Genomic DNA, 23,942 nt, shown 5'->3' with positions numbered 1-23,942 from the left:
TCCCACGTGCATCATCGTGTCATCCTCTTTACATAAAAAAAAAAAAAAAAGATTATTGCAAAGCTTATAACCTACTCGAGGTAGAGATCCATGATCCATTGACAAATACAACAAACCCAAAGAGGAAAGAAAAGGGCTGGATTGAAAACACCTCCAACAATCAACCAAGACCCCTTCTGGACAAACTAAACCACTTGTCATGGATGGCCAAATAGATGACTGACAATCTATAATTGGGGAATTGGGGGAATTTCAAATACGTTCAAAGCCCCAGTGGGTCTTCTCCATGGCACTGATTTATCTGTGTAGGCACTCCCTAATGACAAACTTCACCTACCCAGCATCGTTATAACACAGACTGATAAATTCAGGCAAAAAATATTCACACAATCACCCCCAGTTCTCATCTTCTCAAGTCCATGTATCCATAGCACAGAGAGAATGATATATGATGAGAACAGATAGCTGGCATTGAGCGTTTATATGTTTTGACCTCTCAGGCTTTGTTTTGGGTAGAGTTCTTATGCAGTTCACCAAACTCCACATCACTACAAATCACATCGACTTTACATTACCAGTATTTTACTGGCTAGTGTTTCACAATGGTAATTAATGTGTTTGCCTACCTTCCAGTCTGCAACCAGTTTTCATTCATTTCACAATGCTATTCAATATCAGTGAATTGCACTAAACAAGTTTGAGACTCTGCCACTTAATTTTAATGCTCCGGGAACATAAATACAAACTGATGGCAATTTTAAAATCAAATCATCACAATGTGTCATGAAAATGTGTGTGTGTGTGTGTGTGTTTCATCGGGCCTGATCACATCCTGTCTAACAGTATCGCTTTGTATGAATTCTGTCAGTGGATGGCAAGTGGCAGCCATGGTCTCTATGGTCAGGCTGTTCTAAAACCTGTGGAGGGGGGAGCCAGCAGAGAAACAGGATTTGTTATGGGCCCTTTTTTGGAGGGCAGTCGTGTCCTGGAGAACGAGAAGAGGTCCGGCGCTGTAATGAAAAGAGATGTCCAGGTAAGTGGATGGGAACATAGGTTGCATTGTCATGAATATCTTATCAGGGAAGGAAACCTGAGCTATTTGGAAATGTTTTCAATTTTTACATGATACAGTTATATGATATGTACTCTCTATTTGTGAGCAGAACCTCATGAAATATGTGGTGAGGACAACTTCTCTAACGTCGTGTGGAAGATGACTCCAGCTGGTGATACAGCAGCAGTACGCTGTCCTCCCAATGCCATGGGTGAGCTCGGATCTCAAATGTCTTTTTTCCGTAAAACACTGTTTTATTTACATTTGTAATAGGCCTACGTACCATACTGACATGTCACAGTTACACTACATGTTTATTAATGATATGGCTGTCATATCAGGAGGTGGAGGGGATGGTGTTTAGGCAATGCTTCCAAGCCAGTGACGCAGTTTGAGACTGTGTTTCAACCTTAGTCATCATAATTGTGAAACTATTGGATATTTTTAAGGAGCCTTCAGAACATTTTCCAACTATGTTTGTCAAGACAAAACTGATTTTTCCAATTGAGACCTAGGCACATCTTTTGTGGCAATTGAAATTGGTATTTTTATCCAAATCACGATCTATTCTGAACCTTAACATAGTGGTTTGTGTGCCTAAACCTTACTAGACCATAAACAGACGCACATCAGAATGATTTAACAGGTCAGTTGCCAGTGACTCGCAAAACATCAAATACAACTGTTCTACAATACAACGTGACTGTTACAGCATACCACTGGTGGGATTAAACTTTGTTATACGGTTGCACTTTGGTTAGATTTAGGAAAACAAACTTCTTGGTTTTGGCTAGGCAGTAAACCTAATTAGTAAGGTTTAGCAAAACATTGTGATTTAAGTTCAAATCACTCCATTTCCATTTTCCATTTCCTCTGAAACTTCAGTTACAAAACTTACTACCACCTATGTTAGGTACATATACAGTATATGTGATGCAACTTCACTATGTTGGTAGGTTTGAAGTGCTCACCAGTGATACTGTTGAGTTTCACACTATACATAAATAGTGGTCTCCTGGATGAAAGTCTTGTGCTTCTTTAACCCGACAGTCCATCCCGATCTGTTAACTGAATGGCGTCTTTTCTCTCCAAACTACTTCCTCCTTTTCAAGGGTAATAATTACTTTGGCAGCTAGAACTCGCCACCAAAACAACAAAAGTAAATCTGGGATGTAATAAGCTGCTTTCATTGTCAAACCAATATGGTCATTTTTTATGATGATGGTGGCCTGCCATGAGCCCACAACATTGGAAAGTGAACCTGAGGAAACGTAAGGCTGCAAAATGAAGGCATGTTAAATTTTGACAGATCTGTTGTTTGCAGAGATGTTCACTGCCAACATTTATTCAGAGATTGTGCTGAAAATGTCAAGTGGTGTTGAGGAATTGGATCAAAAGCATGCTTTGATGATAGAGAACCTTTGTTTTATGTGTCTGCACACAGGGCTTATCCTGCGCCGCTGCACTCTGGATGAAGAGGGAATTGCCTACTGGGAGAACCCCACCTATATGAAATGCATTTCCAATGACTATCGCAGTATACAAACTTTGGTGAGCATCAAAACGTTTTTCTTTTACACACTTGGAAGCCTTAAATCAAAAACAACCACACAAAGACACTGATTGTGGCTCTTTAAATGTGTCTGTCAGGGCACAATGGTGTGAAATTTAATTTCCTTTTATTGTCCTTCTAAAGGATATCTGATCAAGCCTGCTTGTTCTATTTCCAATGTCTTCACAAAACCCTGCAACATAAAGCAAGTTAAATGAAAAACTCAGAGTCAAGGTTTTACAAAGGTTACAAAAGTTAGCATTAAAAAACGTGTGAAATCTAACAGAAGCCACTTTTTTCGGTTAGACGCGTGAACACTTGTCCAAAGCACAGCGTGGCCTTGTGGGAGATGGAGTTTCGGAGGTGATGACCAAATTGAGGGTGACATCCAGTGATGGGACCAGCTACAGCGGTGATCTGCTAGCCATCGTAGATGTGCTGAAGAATATGACAGAGATCTTCAGGAGGGCATACTACAGTCCCAGCAGTGCAGACATGCGGGTGAGGTGATATATGGGTTTATTGCTGTCTGCAATAATGTTCAAATGTGTTTTTCTACCATACCAAAATTACAGTTAAGGTTAAAAAACACTGATACATGGTAATATTTCATTGCAAGCATTGATCAAGTTAAGAGGCACTGAAAGTCAAATGCATTACATATTGAAATGTCTGGTATTGGCCTCACTTTATAATGGGCAGGAAAATGGAGGTGTTGTTCTGTAGTTCTCTATTTTGTCAAAGGTACTGCTGTTGAGCTTTTGAGATCAGTATCTCTATAGATTCATGTGCATTTTGCTTGTATCATGCACATGAATCTTAAACTATCTACATTTCAATTTGATTGTATCTTTGGTCCCACCCTCCCTGAATGGTGAATAACAGTGTTGGGCATTACTTTTAAAAGTAACTTGTAATTTCACAGCGATACCTATTTAAATGACTCTGTGGCCTATTATAACAGGAATGACAGATGGAATATCCCTTCACAGCTCTTCATTCATCTTTCATGTTTGATTGTAAAACATAAATTCAACTTGGTAAAGGGGCGGATTTAACTCATAAATCATGTAACTTCCAGCTTATTTTTTGCAAGTCAACTGAAGTAAAAATGTAATATATATATATATATATATATATATATATATATATATATATATATATATATATATATATATATATATATATATATATATATATATATATATATATATATATATATATATATACATATCCTAAGTACATGAAAGTAAACAGAAACCAAGCGTACCAGACAGATAGCAGCTATGCAGCCTTTCGGCTGTTAACAATCACAAAAGCAAAATTAGTGAATTTCAGCAGCTGTCTTTATGAAAACAAGAAAAAAAACATAGGCTCATATAGTACATCATGGTTGTAAATGCAACTAATGAACCGCAGACTGCTCTGGCCATCTTGCTATCTGAGTTACACCTGCACACTGACACAACACACCCACACTCACACATCAGCAGGTGGCTGTGTGCTGCCTGCCAAGGAGTTGGAATGAAACAAAAGCAGTGTAAATGCACCATGGATTTTATTGCATTGATTTATTTTGTGGCAACAGGAGGGACAGAGAAATATGGTGAAATTCTCATAGTAAACTATTATTTATTTGAAAACCTAACTAAATAACACATTACTTATATTGCAAAATGTATGCTTTGAATACTAGTTACAGCAACAAAGTAACCTGAATACTCTAATGCATTACTTTTTAACATGTTATCCCCCAACACTGGCAAACACTAATGTCAATATACATATTAAAGATATTAAAGTAATATCTGGATAGTCACCATAGTTTTTAGGAAACATTACAGTAAACAAGTAGGAGGAATATTAAAGACAGTACAGTTGTTTTGGGACCAAAGTCAGCTGAGGATTAACACACATTCGGTGCTCTAATGAGTGATTGGGGCTGTTGGATTGTGTATATGATTGAGTCTGAATAAACTGGTAATGAATGAATATGTCATCCAGTGCAACAGTGTAACTCATTGACTATTACCAGCCTTATTTTGTAAATACTGTAAAGTCTGACGTCAAAATAGAAATCATGCGAAACATCTTCTCTTTGTTTTCCAGAACTTTGTGCAGTCAGTCAGCAATCTGTTGATGGAGGAGAACAGGGAGAGATGGGAGGAAGCACAACTGGTTAGTATCACCCTCTGTTTCTAAAACAGGCTTCACATCCTCACCTCACCTGTAATTACACCTTTTCGAGAACTTAGTCTACATTTACAATAACCCCGAAGCTGTAGAAATGACGAGTTGGACACTGTAACAAAGACGCAGGTGGACAAACAGCCCACCTGTATCTTTTCAGACTGACAGAGGCAGGTAGGAGAGGAGAGATGAGAACTGCTGAAGGAGAGAAATAGCTACAGCTAATGAGTAACCGAGTTCGTGCAAACACCCACTCTTCCATCTGCTGCTCTCATCCACTTGTGCATCACTATCTTTGCTTCCGTCCAGCTGTCCAGCTGTCCGTCCTCTCCTCGGGAGTGTCACCACTCAGGCATCAGAACAATGCCAAATAAACCAACCTGCACTCCTCAAAATGAGGACATTTTCTTCCTACAATGCAAATATAGCACTTTGGCTACAGGTAGTAAGATGGATTTTCTTCCAGTATGATAATATTATATGGACCAGATACAGTAATTATTATAACTACTATGATATTTGTTTATGATGATAACTACTGTTATTTAAACATTGCTATGATCAGTATGATTGGTATAAACACAGCCTTTACATCACTGTGGACCATCTTTCAGTGTGGCGGAAATAATTTGTTACTTATTAATAATTTGTATCTTTATGTCTTGATGGTAAAATCAATAGCAATGTGCAGTGAGTTGAAAGTTGTCTTTGGGAATGTATCACAAAATTAAAAAAAAAAAAAAAAAAATGGGGCGGCTGTGTTCTAAAAGTGTCCTTGGGCAAGATACTTAACCCCAAACTGCTCCTGATGCATGGCAGCCACTGCCATCTGTGTCTGAATGTATGTATGAATTACTCTAAGTTGCTTTGGACAAAAGCATCTACTAATTGCCCTCAAAGTAAATTATTTTAAAAAATACTTGTTATATTGCACTTACAAGGCCAATTTTACTTAATAAATTATGCAAACACACACTAGGGATGGCTAAATATCACATTTTCATGTCTGATACTGATAAGACAACATTGACTATCTGCAGATACCAATATCAATCTGATACACTTAAAACCCAAGCTGGACCTTTGTCAAAACCTCTAAAAAATCCAGAGCAGACAGAAAGGAGGAGGCGTTAAAACTTAACAACATCGTCATTCTTTACGTCACAGGGACATCTGGATCTCCAATAAACATCATATCCCGGTTCCCTTCAAACCTACCAGCACACTGAGGCAGGAACTTGTCCATCACCCAGGGTGAAAAACAGGGTGTTAAACAGAGTGATGTAGTTTATGCTGTTCAGTGCAGCCAGGACTGCACAGATTTACACAATGAGGAGACAAAACAACCTCTCCACGAACAATTGGCACAACACAGGAGGGCCAACTCCTCAGGTCAACTCTGCTGCCCACTTACATCTGAAGGAGAAAGATCATTCCTTTGAGGACGACAATGTAAACACATTGGCCAGAGAAGACAGATGGTTTGAGAGAGGAGTGAAGGAATCCATCGGTGTCAAAGTGGAACGAGCATTTTTGAAAAGAGGAGGCGGCCTACGACTTGTACAATAGTCTTACCTGCTGAAAAAGATGCTTGAACACGTTCTTCTGTGTCTTGTTTAGACAGAAACCCTTTAATTCTTCCTATGTTTTCAAGGTGGTAATAGGCTGATCTTATAATGGTGGTGTGGTGGTGACACTGTCATGGGAAGCTGTTTGACATCGACATAAGTGTGGCAGAAGATGCTATAAGATTTCATAATGTGAGCAAGGGGCATCTTAGAGATGTTTGAATAGAAAAGGCCAAGAATACTGTAGACCCTTGAAGAACTCCACATGGGTTTTTTTGTTCACTCAGATCTGCGATTGCCAATTGACACAAATTGTTCCATATTGTGTAAGTATGAGATGAACCAATTAAGTGCGAGAAAGTCCAACCCACCTTTCTAATCTCTCAGTATTTTATAGTCAAACCATAAAAGCAGTTAAAAAGAGAGCCCAGCTCAGGCCGTATCACAATCTGACAGCTTAGAATTAGCAAGTGGAACATTTTCTCAGAGTTACTTTTTCATCCTGTTGTAATGATAATAATAATATTCATATTCATAATGTGACTGGACTTATCACTTAGTAACATAAAACCCAGTATTTTGTTGCCTTAACTGACCCTAAACTTTTATATTTCAACTTACCTGTGAGTGCAGCTCATCAAGTAAAGGTGCAGGCTTCACATTATTAATGTTCACAGAGCTTGTTTTATATGTGTCAGAGTTTGTCCCAAGAGTTATAAAAACAGACTTAAAACCTTTAAAGTTAATTTTGTATTCTGTCATCATCAAAATAGTGAGAATGTGATGCACAAAATGTAAGTATTGATGTTGTGTGTGGAAGATGGGAAACGGAGACATTGAAAACAACGGGAGGCGGTCTGACAATGTTTGCCACAAGTACAGCTTTTCTCTAAAAGGCCTCTCATGCTTCAAGCGTTTCAGCTGCAGTTCCGAATATTCACCCTAACCATAATCCCTTTTCTCTCATTCTGTTTCATGTGTCTTTATTTTCTCAGCTGGGGCCAAACATCAAAGAGCTGTTCCGTCTGGTGGAGGACTTTGTGGATGTCATTGGCCTGAGGATGAAAGACTTTCAAGACATGTATGAAGTCACCGATAACCTAGGTCAGCCTTATCTCCATCAAGGGGACCACTATACCTATCTCTTCTTGTCAAAACAAATACTCTTATCACAACTTTTTTTTTTTTTTTTTTCTCTGAACATTCAACTTCATAAGTACAATGCAGTACATAAAAGGCAGAACAAGAGAGGGTGACCCCACGGTGAAATAGACATTGACAGCCTTAACTTTACATGCAGCAAAAGCCACTGAATACCTGTACTGCAGTGTCCATACACAGGGCTCATTCATATTATCAGTTAACTTAACAGCAGGATTGCATTAATATATCAAAGTCAGTACCCATAAATAAGATAATCACTGTTATCAATATTAATCAAAGGTTAATAATATGATCTGTAATAAAGTGGTCAAAATGGTAGCAGAAGATGTAATATATCACATCTCTTAGTCCATAGTATACATCCTACTGTTCACCTCATGCATTAGACACTCCCTGACTGGCAAACACACGTCTATGTCGCCTACTTGTTTTGCAGGCCTCCTGTTAAAGTCGTCAAATTGAAACTGAGTCTCTGAAGTGACTTTGAATTTGTGAAATCAGTGAGTGTTCCTTGGGCCTTTATTTTGATATACACTTCAGCAGAGACAAAAAGATTAACTATTATTCATCATATATTTGTTGACGACTCTCATATAAGGTTTTTTTTTTATTATCTGTTGTTTAATTTATCGTAAGTCTTCCTTTTTTAAAAGGTCTGTTAGCGTTATGTTTACTGTAAAATATCTCACTAAGTACATATGTTGGTTGGTTTTAAATTAAATTACCAAATTAGAGAAAACTTAGCAAAGTCCAAGAATTGTTTTTCTCCAAACATATCAGATACCTTTTACACTGCACTTAATGGTGTCTCTATCTATATTGTGCTTTTTTTTCTATTCCTGGGTGTACCGCTAGTACATGTATGGTATCCATAACAACGAAGATCATTTGATCCCCCAGTATAGAATGTGGCTGTTTTTCTGTTCCTCGGTACATCAAGAGAACAAACCCATGGTGAATATTAGCATTCCCCAGGGCAGCAGGTCCTTGGACATATCTCAGGGGACTCCAAATCCACATTCACAACTGCTCACTGCCTTCCTCCATTGCCCGGTGGCTATAAATGCTCTGTGTTTCTTAAATAGGGGGGGGAAGAAAAAATATTGTGTAGTCATCACAGAGGATCTGCTGCACTCTGTGACCTCCAGATAAAAACAAGGCAGAGTTTGAGTTGAGTCAAGGGAGAGTACGTGGGAATTGAGGCCAGATGAGAGGTCCTGTTTATAGCAGTGCCACCTCGCTGTCTGGAGCCAAATGCCCGCCCACGCCAGCAACGCACCTCCCCTGGGGCGGCTGACCTCCTCTTCCCTCCCACACCTCAAACATAAGCGAAGACACGCACAGGAACACTTCATCATCTGCCAACTTATAGTTAGATCAGAGTTTCTTCCTCCCAACCCATCAAAATAGTCAAGTTGTATCTCACCAGGCTTGAACTCCAACTGCTGAATGGTTATTTTTAATAGTGATATTAGGGACTATCGCAGTCAGTAAAATGATCGTTTCACTTCTCTTTGTGGGTCTTTTATACAGGAAACACTACTCACAGCACACACATATGCGGTGTATGACATGCAAAACACCTACATCCATTGTCCTCTTTGTTAGCCCACATGCACGGCACCTTGATGAATGACATTTAGACAGGCACGAAGAAAGGAAGTTGCAGCTGGCTAAACAATCCCTGAAAATTGAATCAATTGTTGCATTTCTTGGTGTGGTTATATCTGACATTTATGGCTGGAATACCAACAAGGCAAATCCGGACGCTGCCCTGTGATCTTAGATCTCCATGTTCTGCCAAAGCACCACGCTCACTGTGTGTGGGTTGTTTGGGAATATGCACTATTAAAGCACAGCATCCACTGACATGGTTAGGGCTTTAAGGTGGGTCCTGTTTGATTGCCTGACATTATGGCCCTTTCTTAACAAGGGTCTTCATGTGAAACACAGTTTTGTGCTTATATTTTTACAAATTACATAACATTACCACACAGCCTTCCTGGGGGCAGGTAACATGCCAGCATGGGAGAAGTGAACACATTGGACACAGAGTGGGAGGAATGAATGCTTAATAGGAGCCTAGCAGGTCATGCTGACATTGTAGTAGATATACATTTTCTATAAAGGCATGCTACACAGCTTTTATTTCTAATCTTGAATTTTGTAACAGTTCTACTTGGAGAATTAATTTTCCGTATTAAAAGTCCACTGGTAAAATCAAGGGCTTTACAATCTGACTGGTCTGACCGGATGCACACCAGTTACCTTTCTTATTTTGTTCAGGGCTCACCTCCCCATGTGCAAAACAGTTTCCCGTAACACTTTTTTGCATACTGCATACTGAGTTAAGCAATGTCCAAGATGTTTGAGGTTCAAAGAAATACAAACAAGCCAAAGCAATTTTCCCCCTATACCAGCCGAAAAAATGATGAGGCCGCACCTTTCCCCAGCACTGACACAGCACTGTCGAGATAGGTCTGGCTATGTAAAACTCCAGTCTTCAACAACATACAGCACCCTGTGTGTGTGTGTGTGCATGCTTGTGTAACTTCATGAAAGACCCATCTATCAGTGTCAAAAACTGGCTACAGACGTATCACCTCAAACATATGGTGTAACAAGTTAAAGTTTCAGCTGTCACCATTTCCCTGTTACAGTACTGAGCATCCACAAGCGTCCAGTGATGGGTCATGCAGACATCAGTTTCCCAATGAAGGGCTGGAGGGGCATGGTGGACTGGGCCCGCAACTCCGAAGACAGAGTTACCATCCCCAAGAACATTCTGTCTACTGGCAAGCCAGGTGAGAGTTGTGACGTACCATACACACACCTGCACCCCGACCCAAACCCACTAAGATATAACATACAGAAGCAACAGGATGCTGCAGTCACTGTCGCGGTTGCTGTACCCAGGAAAGGGTGACAACATGTTGTTGCGTGGGCATTAAATTCAAGTGATATTTGACAAAATAATAAGTCTTGGATGATTTATTAATATATTTATTCAGAGCAAAACATCTTCTTAAAATTCTTAAAATACTGATTACATCAGGCTTGTCTACCTTCTGCTTGGTTGGGAGGGGGCCGCCAAGACATTAAAAAGCAGAAATATGGAACGGCAGTTGATTTATAAAACAGTGTTACTGCCATTAATCTGAAAAGCAGAGCACCCGCTCGGAGAAATGCATGCAGAGATGGTCGTATTTAATATTGAAAATAAAACATGCTTCATAATAACAAAATCACCCGCTGTTAGGCAGCTGTACAACAAAATGGCACTATGTCTTCAATAAGGCCCAAGTAAGTTGTATATAATGTTAATATAAAGCCCATTTTACTGAATAATTTGATGACCTGAATTGTAAACAAGAGCAAGCCCATATAGCCCACCAATTTATCGCTCACAGATAAAGACAGTTACGCCACTCCGAGGTTTTGTAGCAGAAACAAACTGTGAATACAAAAAGCAGACGGGGTGGCTGAAAATGTCAAATGAGAGGATTTTTACTGCTCAGTTGTTTTACCAGACAACCAGTATGTCAAGCATAATTACAATAGTCTCAACTGTGCCATGTTGAATTACCATTAAAAATGTTTTCAAAGACAACTATATTAATGATGTGTGTGTGCACTCAGTGACCACTTTATTAGGTATATGGTCCTGTACACTGTAATTGCAATCCATTGCATTGGAGGGGGTGGGAGTGGGGAGGTGCAGAATAGAGATGTGTCCCCCTCAACATCCTACATCATTTAAAAACATATTTTAAATTATATTGTTGTATGTATGGTGGAATGAAAACATGTCTGATAATTGGAGACACAAAACATGTGTGTTGTGTTTCTAAGTTTGTAAGTTGGTGTCCCTGGTCAGATGCCCCTCAGTGGTTTGGTCAATCTTGTATCAACATGCACCTCCACACACATTGTGTGGCTGTGGCTCAGCGTTTGTTATTGTAAGGTTGCTCGTTCGATTCCCCTGGGCCTGAGTTTCCCCTGTTTGGAGGCTCGGTGGGCGCACCCGTTGTCCTTGAATATAATCTGGATCAGCATCATTCAGTATCAATATTGATTTTCATGAGTGGGGAGGCATATTTGTGCATTTGCGTCACGAGTAGTGATTAAGAACAGCACCAGCTGAGAGAGACTTCTCCCTGCAGGCAGGTGTTAGGTACACAGTTTTCAGTAGCAGTGGGGTAATTTGTCAGTTGGGATGTTTTCGACCATTAAAGAAAGCCCTGTACTGCTAGCATGCTAATGAGGCCGTCACTCCTAATCAGGAGTCAACAGGAGCCAATCAGGAGCAATTAGAGACAATTTCCTCCCCAGCTGAGAGATGTGTCTCTGTGGTGGCAATGTCACACCAGCAGCCAGCCCTCTTTATGCTTACAGCTTGGACCTGCATTCATGGATTAAAATGGCTCTCTGATGCCTTGTTTACACTGATTGATCAGTCGCTTTTCCCATCTCTTTTTTTTTTATATATAAAGTGAAGAAATGGCATGGTCTGTATAAAAAAAAGAAAAGAAAGACGTGTCTTTGTTTAATGCTGCTGAACATTAAATGAACCATTGCTAGGGGCTAGAGGAACAATCAGTATGAAACTCTATAAGAGCCTATTATAAAATATGAAGAAGCCATTTCCTCCTCATTAGACATTTGCTAAGCTGATTTGTTATTTTAAATCCAGGATTGTTTACATCAATGTTTAGTTGCTGGCAGTCCTCTTCTTCATTATCACCACCTGTGGTTCAGTGGAAGAAAGTGAGAACAAGCTCCAAAAGGACAATAGAGGTGTAAACCTCCAGAGAGAACCCTCATAGGAGCAGTGTGTAATACATGTTCAGATTTTTAGTTTAAAACATTCAAAAGCTCAACAAACACTATCAACAGAATGTGAGGAACACCACGATGTTGATGTTATTCCAAAGACATCAATGTACTGTGTTGCAGAACTATGAAGTACAGCCAGACCGATTTATCGCCTATATTAGGCATTTTCCAAACTATTGGTATTGGAATTTATAATGGCCAATAAATGAATATTTGAAAAATAAAATAAAAATGGACAAACGCCCTCCAACCATGTTATGAGTGTTGGCGTCTACCAGAGGGCACTCTACAACAGGTCCAGTCTATGCCACCTGATTGACGTACAGGACGGCCAGTCTGAGATCTCTTCATGTAGGGTCAAGCGTCACGTGTCACGGGTCACCATGCATGCACAAATGTGCAAGCAAGCTAAGTAGTTAGCCGCTTCCATAGATAAATAACAAACGAAGGGATATAAAAAAGTGTGCATTAGTCAAACTACCATCGCAATTTCTAAGAAGTGGAATGTTGAGAGGCACATTCGAACTGTTCATGAAAAGTACAACACTGACTTCCCTCCGAAAAGCGTTTCTGTTGGAAAAGGGAAGCCAAGTTGTCCCTACAAGCTCTGGGGCTGTGCTACTATCTCTGAAGGCTGCACACCTGAACAATTGACTCCATGGACTCACCTTTCCCCACCGATCAGCTGTTAGCCTATATATATTGGCCGATATATCAGAATATGGGATTTCTAAATCACCAAATATTTGTATCGGTAACAGATAGCTAGCCCCAGCCCATACTGTCTGGTAAGACCACTTATTTGCCAGTTGTTGGTTACTGTAGTGATACGCAGCCCCCTATGTTTTTTTTTTTTTTTGTTGTTTTTTTTTGTCTGCCTTTGAATTCTGGCCATGTTTTATAAATGACATCTTCAGGGTGGTAGCAGTTAAACAGTGGGGCACATGGTCCTAAATGAGCAGGATGCAGTAGTCAACCAAGGACACCAACAGACACCCTTACTTCCCCAGATGCTTTGTTAAATCACATGCTGTTTCTGTGCAAGTACATAAAAAGAAATCACCAGGGCATTATTTTGCATGCATTCATAATGATACACATCAAATGAATTTAGAGACATCAATATATTCCATATTTTGTGTGTTAACTTCACTTCGCATTGTTGCTTTTACTGAAAGCCTCCATTTAAAAGGCAACATACAGCAAAAGTTCATGAGCATGAGTAAAATATTATCTGACAGAGGAGCTGGACTTAAGTTAAATTTGTATGATGTTTACTCCATTCTTGGCATGTGTGTTACTGTTAAGATGTAATGGAGTATATCAGGCAAGCACTAGTGCACATTGCTGTTAGAGGGTTTTTAATTCACTTCCTCCCACCAACTGATTGAGAAGACCCCCAATATGACAAACCCTCCTTAAAAACTCCATAGAATGTGTTTTTGGGGTCATGTCATAAAGCTCAGCATTGCATTGCTTATGCACAACTACATGTAAGTGCATATTTACACTTCAACATATGCAAACAAATATTAAGTACATAGATCAAATGTGAACAAATGTTCATGAATAGATACTTGGCTATGAACAGTTTTCATTTCTCAGACGCAGACATATGATTTACTGAATCACTTGTTAAAGTCCCTCCATGCTTGCTCTTGTTGGGCACAGACAATCTGGCTGAGCATATTGGATGGGGTAGCCAAAGAGTGACTGAGCAGGACAAATAATACTTCATCCCCCTCACACACACAAATACACACAGATGCCTTGCTCAGTTCCCCCCTTATGCCCATGGGAGCTCAGCTGTTGCCTGGGAGCTACAGCCTCTGCCTGCTGCCTGGCACACAACTTTGTGCTCTCGGGCTGCCATGTAGTGTGCTGGAGCAGAAGAGTTGGATGTCTTCAGATGGCCCGGCAGATGGAGTTGTGTTTTTTCCGCCTTTGACACAGCAGCCGGAAAGAGAAGGCTTCTCCTCGCCCTGGGCCTGTCTGTGCCTTCATGTATTCAAGCAGTCAAGTTTTGACAAATTCCCTCCATGGCAGGAACTTTTCTGCAGCTCAGTGGCTGAATTTCTGCCTGGATCAATGGCGCTCATGTGCCGATCATGTCGCTGTGGCATCCAGAGCATCGGATGACCTGAGGCTAATAAAATATTGACCCAACACTCTGACTCTGGTCTAAACTTTCACTTTTTGCACTGTTGAAAAGTTAAAAGTTAAAGTCATTCACTATTTTCACGAAGTAATTCAGCGTTTAGTTGAATGCAGTCCTTATAGGCTACACATAACTTCAGAGACATTCTGTAATGCAGATCATAATCATGTAACCATTACAGACAAAAGGCGGAAGCACTGACCTCTGATCAGGGATTTGACATATTTTATGTCATCCTTAAAGGTCCAGTTCGTAAGAAAGTTGATTTTTGAGTCTCATACTAAACTCCTCAAATAATGACACTTCAGGATTGTAGGTTCAGTCAGCTGCCGGTCCATAGTGAATGGAAGTTGATTGTTGGGGCTGGTGCCTTGGTCTGAGAATTCAGACTGAGCCTGTGAATGAGACTCATCAATAAACTCTCTCCAAAAACACCTTTTGCACCCTTATGTAGGGCTTATGCATGTGATATCAAACTGTTCACTGAGTGGTCAGTACATTGTGTTCACTACTCTCTATCCAGCACTTCCATCCAGAAGGAGACATTTTTATTTTGTCTTCTCCTTCCATTTTTTTTTTTTTTCCCCCCTGGTCTTGATTATGCCTTTAGTACACTAAATAAGCGCAGAAAACAATAAGCCAACTCAATGCTGAATTTAATACACCTCTATTAATAAAATGTTACTAAGAAAAAGCACAGCGACATTTTTAGCTAACGTTGGCAGCATGCAAGCAATGTATCATATAGGGTGTGTGGATGACATAAGTGATCCATTTCTTTTAACAGAACATTTCTCGAAAACTGGATATATATCTGGCAGGTCAACCTCCTCACTGTGTTGCCATGCGTTGTTGTTCCTCTCGATAATGCTGAGCTGTAAATTTAAGCTACCTAATTCTGTCCTTGTCATGCAGTTGTAATCTCTATATCAGAGGTCAATAATAGAGGTTGGGGTTGGACAGCATGGCATCTGGGTCTGTACCTGCAATGTGTTAAAACAGGCTTTTAAAATACTGAGAATTATAATATTTTGACGAAGCATTTGTAATTTGCCCAGAGCAGCTGTGTAAGCAGACCCCTGAAACAAACAAAAAAAAAAAAAAACTCCATTGCGTGTGTTGTTAATCATCTCACATGACAAGTCAGTCAATCAAATCAATGCATTCGGACAAGTGGGGCACTCGAGTCAGTGAATACATGCACACAACAACTGTCAGAGGAGTACAAGAGTCAGAAAAGAGATATCTCACACGGCATGCTCTAAAAGGGAAAAAGAAGCCATCGAGAATGAACCCTTGCATGTGCGTTCTTTGCACGGGCAGTTCAAATCCAGTCTCACTGTGACTTGACCATAGTAACTATTGGTAAGTCAAGTGCCACAGGAAGCATGACTTTCAAGCAAACATACCCACTCAAATCTGAATTAAGTACACAGAAAATAAAAGCGGCTTTCTGCACTGCTGACATTTAAAAATACAGCGTCCAAGCTACACATGTTTATGAAGAAGGCCCTGATACCATTCAGCCCAGATAAAATCCTGGCAGATAAAGCTTGTGCTCTATTCTCTGAGGGAAAGGAACACTGTTCAGTTGTTAAGATGTATTGAGATTGTGTATTGCAAAGTTGGTTGAGATCTATCTATGAAATGCATCTCTTCTTTTGCCTAAAATGAGGAAAAAAAACCCCAACACATTTCGTGTAAAAACTGACAATAAGTGTTGTTGAATTATAAAATCATACTTTATTTAATTCTACAGTCAGTTGTTGACTTCATATAGATGTTTATATAACTGCTAGGTTACTTCAACTTTCTGCAAATGGCACTAAATTCTAATACAACAATACAATAAATACACTACAATACCAACAATATGATGTTCAAGGTTTTCGCTTGAGGAAACGTTCTCTTCTAATTTTGACTGAATACCCCTGCTCTATATTTACTTTTTTTTTTTTTTTTTTTGTAAGTAGAGAAGTTTCCACCAAGGATTCCACTGTGTAGCCTTGCAGGAGATGATACATGCACACACTCAACAATAGTTGGTGTCTTCAATCTACGTTATGAATCGTCTTGGACCATTCTATGTTTGTCAGTAATACAGACTAGACTAGGTCGTCACTAGCGGCTCAAGGTGCTTACTGCCCCTTGCTGTTGATGCATGTGTGATTTTTACGTAGTATGACTGAAATCACATTCATATTCGATGATGTTCGCAGCTGTGGCTCACCAGTAGAACCAGCATCTCGTTATCTGATTGACTTATGTGTTTGATTCTGCATGTCGAAGTGTCCTTGGGCAAGACTGAACCCCAAAGTGCTCCTGATGTGCTGGTTGGCACCTTGCATGACAGCCACCAGCATCAGTGCAGTGCTGGCCCAAGCCTTTTGGGGGCCCTAAGCAGACAGCACCTGTCTAATTTCTGCACATGACTCAAACGCTGGCAGACACAGCAGTTGTAGGAAGGTATATTGATCATGAAATCAGAATCATTTTGTCTTGAATGATTTATTAAATCATTAATTTATTTTTACATATTAAATACATTTAATATGTAAAAAAAATAAAATAAAATAAAATAAATAAGCAGAATATAAGCAGCCTCTTAGTTCTCCTATGCCTTGGGCCGGCCCTGCATCAGTGTATGAATTTATGTATAAATTACTGTAAGTCGCTTCGGACAAACGCATCTGCTAAATGCACTAAATGTAAATATAAGTATGGTGCTCTTTACATGCAGAGATATGGAAGGATAAGTCTGCCTACACGTCTGTTCACCCATGTTTGTCAGCACATATGCTCATCAGACCTTGATAAAGAAGGAGGCCATTAGGGAGACTCATTCCCAAACCTCATGTTTTATTTGCCTAAACTTAACCATATAGAAACTTGACTGTTTTACTACACCTTAACCACATTTTATTTACTAAATCCATTATCTTTATGTGACTGTAACCATATATCGCTGTGACATATGCATAACATAACGGACAACCATGCTATGGAGTAAATACCAAAGAGGGAAAAATATACAAAGAAGTATCAAGTAGAAATAAATAAATAAGTAAATAAATACAAGAGTAACAGACACATAAATCTGTAGTAAAAAGATTTGTATATTACTGACAGCCAATGCCAACCACTGGGCTAAAGACAGCCTGTCCACTATTTGGTAGAGCATACAGTGGTTGGTTCTGTAAGGACAGCCACATATAAACAGTAGGACTGACTGGTGTACAGCATCCAGTGGTTTCCATGTAGAGGCCGCAGCATTTCCATATATAACATTACCATAATCCAAAATAGATTTAACAATAGTTTTTTTGTTTTTTTTTTGACTATGGAAGCAAGCATTCTCATTTATGTGCAGGGAACCAAGTTAGTCTCACTTTAGCAATCAGAGTGTAATAGGCACTCTATGCATACCAACTGCAAAATGAATGTAAGGAGATTGTAGACTTGGTGAACAACACCCGTTTGTTTTTGTCTTTCTGAATTGTTCTGAAGTTATGATAATACAGATGGAGTTGGAGTTATTCAAATGACGATCGCAGACATTAATTGGCTGACTGTGCCAACGTTGCAATACAACATAAAATGGTGTCATCTGAATAAAGATGACATTTACGGGATTTGGATGAGGAAATACTATGATTTATGTAAGTTACACAGCTTGCGTAATACCTTTCATGATATTTGACACTAGACTGACAACCCAGATTTCAAATGACAAATTTCAATGACAAACACAAACTAAAATCCCCCTCACAACATTCACACATAGGTAGTTAATCCCTAAGGGGAAATTAGGTTATATCATAAATTTATGTACGCAAGCCTCAGATTGTAATCTTTTCAGGGCAAGGGCAAGAGTCCTTATCGAATTTAGTTCTAGGGGCCCATGGAGTCAAATTTAAAATTAGAAATGTCTGTCAATTATGTTCAAAATAGTGGTAACCAGATTAACTTGAATATAATATTATTCCTTATTAGAGGCCCCTAACTTAGTTGTACCATAGTTTGACACTTCTGTGTCAACTTTATTTTAGGTTCATTAATTATCCTCCACTAAAGTAAAATGCACATTGTTTATCAGAGCTTTGTTTCTGTAATTGTAAGTTTTTATTATTTTTGTGTTTTAGTCCCTGAGTGACAACAGTGTGCGGCTGTACTATTTGCCGCTGTGGAGATACGCTGTGTCAGTTGTGCCTGCGTGTGTGTGTGTGTGTGTGTGTATGCAACTGTACAGCCGTGTAAGAGACAGCGTTTATAGCTGACTAGTCATGTAGGCCAGTTCCAGTGTAAAGAGCTCTTGGGGGCTGGAGGAGTGGAGGCAGCATGGCTGACCTGCATTCTCCTCTATGGCAGGCCACAGTACTAACAGAAACTGAACCATTCAGTCTCTCTGAACACTCATCCAAACACTCCTGTCTCAGTGTGCGCACCTCTCTTTCTTTCCCAACACAGATACAGACGAGTCCTCAACCTTTGTAACCGGCATCGTTTTGTACAGAAACCTGGGCAGCATTCTGACCCTGCAGAGGTAAGACTACTGACTTCTTTACTACCGCAGCAGACAGATTAAAGGCATTGTTGATTGTTCACCAGGTTTCCCTCTGGCCATGATGCTGCATAAATGTCAAGGCTCTCTCTGGTCATGAAACTCCATATCAGGGGTATTTAGAAAGATGCTTTCAGATTGGGAAGGCAGAGATGTGATAACTGAGTTTAAAAGAATGTAGCCTAATCTGTTTTACAGTTTGGTTCAGGGCACCCATGCATAAATGTGTTACAGGATTGTAAAAAAAAATGGATTCAACATTTTTTTTCAAGGACACTGTAGATACAACAAAAAAGTACTAGAAAATATCTTAAGTTCAGCAGACCTTGAAGATTTTAGAATAAGATGGGAAATAGACCTTGAATTGAGGTTATTCTGTCAAACTGCTGACTTGATCGTCTACGAAAACGTTCCACACTCAGTGTATTTGTCTCAGATTACCCCTGTCACAGATTGCTTCCACTGACTAAACAAGTGCACCATCTACACTCTCTGAAACAACAAGCGGGTGTAGGGTATGAAGAAGAAGAAGAAGAAGAAGAGGTAGAAGAAGTAGTTTAGGTGTAAATAGACCTACAGGTTGGGTATTGACCAAATACCTATTAAACATTCTCATCAACCCCTGCTGTACTTCTGTTTAGTGTAATTAACAATCCTACATGGCTAGACTAAGGTGAGCATGGTATACATTATGCCTGTTAAACAGCAGTACTTTACAATACTACATGTGTAGACTAAGGTCAGCATGTTGGCATTATTATTGTTGAGCATGTTAGTATGCTGGTGTTCACATTTAGCTCACAGCACCACTGTGCCTGATTTGTAGTTTTGCTGTATATTCCAAAAAAATATCATGATTTAAGTCCTCAAGTTGACAAAGGGCTTATTATATGTATAGAGATGCTTGAGAGACAGGTAGGGAGACAGATGAGAGTGATAGCTGGACAAACAAATGTACAATCCTCCTAACTGGACAACAACATATTTATGGTAATTGCCTTCCAAAACAAACTGCATGAGTGATTTACTGCCCCTATAAACAGGACAGCATTGTTTGTCTGTGGCCTCAACCTGCGTGGTGTGAGGAAAATGATTGAGAGAACTAAACTTGGACTATTTTCTTCTTGAAGAAAAAAAAAAGAGAGAGTATAGGAAACTTAACTCCTGAGTGAATGGCCCACAGTTTGTCTACCCATCCATCGACTCTGAACTCCTTAAAACCAATTCTACCTTTGCACATGACATACATCAACAGTCTACGCAGACACTTAAATCAGCTACTGGATAAAATAAAGTTATCTATTAAATGTTTTAACTTGAACTTCTCCAGTCAATAACAGTCCTTTAAATTTAGAATACATTAAGAAGAATACATTAACTCCAGCTAACATCCAGTTAATTTAATAGAAAGCAAAAATGTTTCAGTCACACTGAAAACAACGATACTCCAATATTGGAGTGTTTGGTGTTCACCATCCATTTTTTTTAACCAGCTACGTGAAATAGTTATGTAATATGATGAATATATGTTGAAATATGGTTGCTAACGCTGTGGAACAGTTGAACCATATTCCATATCCTACTACAAAAATGTGCTAGTTGTTCCAGTTCATCATGGTAGAGTCAGGGCATTGTACATCAGCGCTGCAGTCAATGTTCCCAGCTAAATGAAAATAAGGATTTGATGCTGAAGCAGCAGCACATTAGCAGTGGGTGGCCTCATGTATATCTTCTATCTCTGTGAGTATAGGGATTTTTTGGAGGAAGTTGCTGTTGCTGCCTGCAGGATGATTAACATGCATTTTAACACAGCAGCATATGTATAGCTCTGTGTAGTTCTATGTGGTAAGAAGCTCTCCATTATGATAATGTGGTAAAAGCACATAATGAACTGGTAACATAGGGGAAGTGAAGCAGACCCTCACTCTCTCCAGTCCTCCTACATGTCTGTTCTGGATCTCTGGATTGCTGCTGCGATCTGTAATTTCTCTGCTTTTCTTCACTTTTTTTTTTTTTTATTTCTTTTCCTCTCCTTTTCTGCATTTGATTCCCCCCTCGAGGAAAAGCAGATGAGTTTGAGGCAAGAGACTATATGACACAAACATTTAAGTTGACTGATTGTGTTTTGGAATGGTGAGAGGGTGATTGTGCGTAGAGGATACAGTGACAGTGTGAGGAGCTGGAAAACGGAGCATGGGCTGCTGAACATGTTTGGTCAACTGGAAGCTTTCGGCATCAGTACTTCCTGTAGCAATTCACTTTTTTTTTTTTTTTTTTCTGATTGTCTCATTCCACATGATTGATAGTACCTATGAAAACAGAAATTTCAATGCATACTAAACAGGCTGTGAGAATGTAAAATAGAATGTCCCCCAAATTTTCAAAGAAACAGTACTGAAAAACAATTTGGACTACTTCAGATGATAGAAAAAAAACCTTAAACTATTTGGGGTTTACTTAGTAGGTAGGATTATCTTTTTTTTTTTTCTGAAACAGGGCACGGAGATTCTGGCAAGCTCATCGAAGACACAAGGCAATAATCTGTTAGATTTTTTTTGTTCATTAACCAATCAAGGCTCATTTTGATAGTACCTTTAAACAGATTGGACATGAACTGTGGACCTACCATGGATGTCATTGTTTGAAATTCAAGTCCTCTTTAACATGTTATTCGGAAACATTTGATATGTCATAATATGTATGAATTTCAGTTTAATAGTATGGAAATATCTTTCCACCACTTTCAGACAAAATGATTAAGGTGAAGGTTTGTACATACAGTATATATACAGAGTCCAAAGGTCTGAGAGCAACAGTCAAAATAAATGAATTTTTTGTTTATTTAAAAATATCATCCTAACAGTTTGAGGTCAGGTGTGTGTGGAGGAAAGACCATGACAGTCAGAACTTGGGCTTCTTTGGTCTTCAAGTAGTTCTAACAAGGCTTTGAGATGTGTTTGGAGTCATCATCCCGCTATGGTATGAAGTCATGTCAAATTGTGGCGAGACCTAAAGTTTCTCTTTTTGATCTAACTGTGTATTCATGGTCCCAAGTGGATGAATCCAATTGACTTTCCTGTAGCACAACCATGAGGTAGTTTTGACCCAAATGTCTTGATGACTGTTGAATGGATTACTATAAGATGTGTATACTGTTGGTGCCCGGAGACAGGCAGACACCAGCAGGTCAAATGTTTCATTCAACATGTTGTATCCAAGTGATTTTGTTGATTGCTTTTGAGCTAACTCCACTGACATGTTAAAACATTTAAAAACAACTGGATGGATTTCCATACAATTTAGCTATTCAAGGACCTCATTGTATGATTTTGATGGTTCCCAACAGGTCAAAGTTTTTATCTATCCAGTAAAATATGTGCTACATTGATCACAAATTTGGGACATATATCCATGGTATCCAGACATACCCTAATGACTTGGGTGATCTGTGGCTTCTCATCTAGCACAATTTTTGGTTTTCGTTTAGCACCAATATAAGCCTAGAAACACACTAAACTACCATGGTAAACATGGTGAATATTGTACCTTCTTAACATTAGCATGTTAACATTGTCATTGTGACCTTATGCTAAGATTTGGCTCAAAGCACCACTGTGGCAGCGGTACAGATTAGCCACTTATGCTTTCTTTCCTCTTCTAGAAACAGCACAGTCCTCAACTCCAAGGTTCTGTCAGTAACAATCAAGCCCACCCCGGCTTCCCTCTCCGCTCCAGTTGTAGTTGAGTTCTCTCATCTGTACAACGTGAGTGCCTTTTGCTTTGAAACAATTTCTGATGTTCTATTACTGGTACCGGTACTTGTTTATGCTGTTAACATGTTTTTTATGTTCATCATTTAATAGGGTACCAGCAACCAGACCTGTATATCCTGGGATGAGAGTGACAGGTAGGATCCACTACATTGTTGTGTCTAAGAACTTAGCATCAGGATATTTGTTTATATACTGTCAAGTAATACGGATACCTGGCGTGATGCATGTAAGACAGAAGCTCTGTGGAAATTTGACATTTATACCAGTTTTAGGCAGTGATTTTATGATTCACTTCTTAGAATCTTCTTTTCACCAAAATGTTAAAAAGTTTTGTTGTGTTTTGCTCATTAGACATCTGGATTTTTGACTTCAGGACCTGACTGCCAATTCTCAAGTGCTGCTAGCTTGGTTTGTTTTTAGCCAGAAAGCTAAGCTAGCTGGTTGCCATATCTGAGGACTATTATATATGATAATAATTTTATTTTTATTTGAGCATGGATACCTCTCCAGGCATCGTCCTATCTTTTCTATACATCGGACTGGAGTGAGTGTTGAGACCATGGCCGAAAGTACATTCATTATGGTGCTGTGTGGCTCTTGTGAATGTACCATTTCCAAGTTGATATTTGACATCTCTCAACCAAAAAACAAACTGGATGAAAGGGATATGCTAATCCTGGGGCTTTCCAACATTGCAGTGGCCTAGTTGATGCAGATCTCTGTTGTGACCTGAGCTAACCTTAGCGGCACCCCTTTGGTACAGTCCCGCCGGCCTTGTTACCCAGTCTGTGGGAATGATAATCCAACTCTCCCTTGGTCAGGCTCAATGGCAGCTGGTGGTGACCTGGCCTCTGCATCGGTTCTGTACCTCAGGGAAGACATCTAGTGCCGTCTCTAAGCAAAACAAAGTTCCAATCTTGCGCCACTCTGCCCGAGCCCTGGAGTCTGGTAGTAGGCAACCCCTGCTCTGCCACCAGAAATACTGCGTCTTGAAAATAAGTTTCAGAATTTGGAAAACTTGTGCACCATCAGTTGCAATGAGGGCTTACCTTCCTGCAGTGTCCACCAGGGCTGTGGTCCAAGCCG

The 23,942-nt window shown here is 39.6% G+C and overlaps 1 protein-coding gene across 14 annotated transcripts in view; it reads left to right on the top strand.

Moving 5' to 3' along the window:
- Positions 1-23,942, top strand: part of adgrb1a (adhesion G protein-coupled receptor B1a) — a 177,356-nt gene that overhangs the window by 91,273 nt on the left and 62,141 nt on the right. For all 14 annotated transcript variants that reach the window (XM_037075329.1, XM_037075330.1, XM_037075322.1 and 11 more), the window contains 10 exons: positions 869-1,033; positions 1,164-1,265; positions 2,499-2,605; positions 2,913-3,107; positions 4,716-4,784; positions 7,360-7,468; positions 10,189-10,332; positions 18,990-19,065; positions 22,745-22,847; positions 22,947-22,990. In XM_037075329.1, the coding sequence (XP_036931224.1) occupies positions 869-1,033; positions 1,164-1,265; positions 2,499-2,605; positions 2,913-3,107; positions 4,716-4,784; positions 7,360-7,468; positions 10,189-10,332; positions 18,990-19,065; positions 22,745-22,847; positions 22,947-22,990 (1,114 nt within the window). The remainder of the gene's footprint in view (positions 1-868; positions 1,034-1,163; positions 1,266-2,498; positions 2,606-2,912; positions 3,108-4,715; positions 4,785-7,359; positions 7,469-10,188; positions 10,333-18,989; positions 19,066-22,744; positions 22,848-22,946; positions 22,991-23,942) is intronic.

This window comes from Acanthopagrus latus, chromosome 17 (assembly GCF_904848185.1).
Source record: "Acanthopagrus latus isolate v.2019 chromosome 17, fAcaLat1.1, whole genome shotgun sequence".
Taxonomy (NCBI): Eukaryota; Metazoa; Chordata; class Actinopteri; order Spariformes; family Sparidae; genus Acanthopagrus; species Acanthopagrus latus.
The sequence above is the reverse complement of the archived record's forward strand: the minus strand, read 5'-3'. Positions and strand labels throughout refer to the sequence as shown.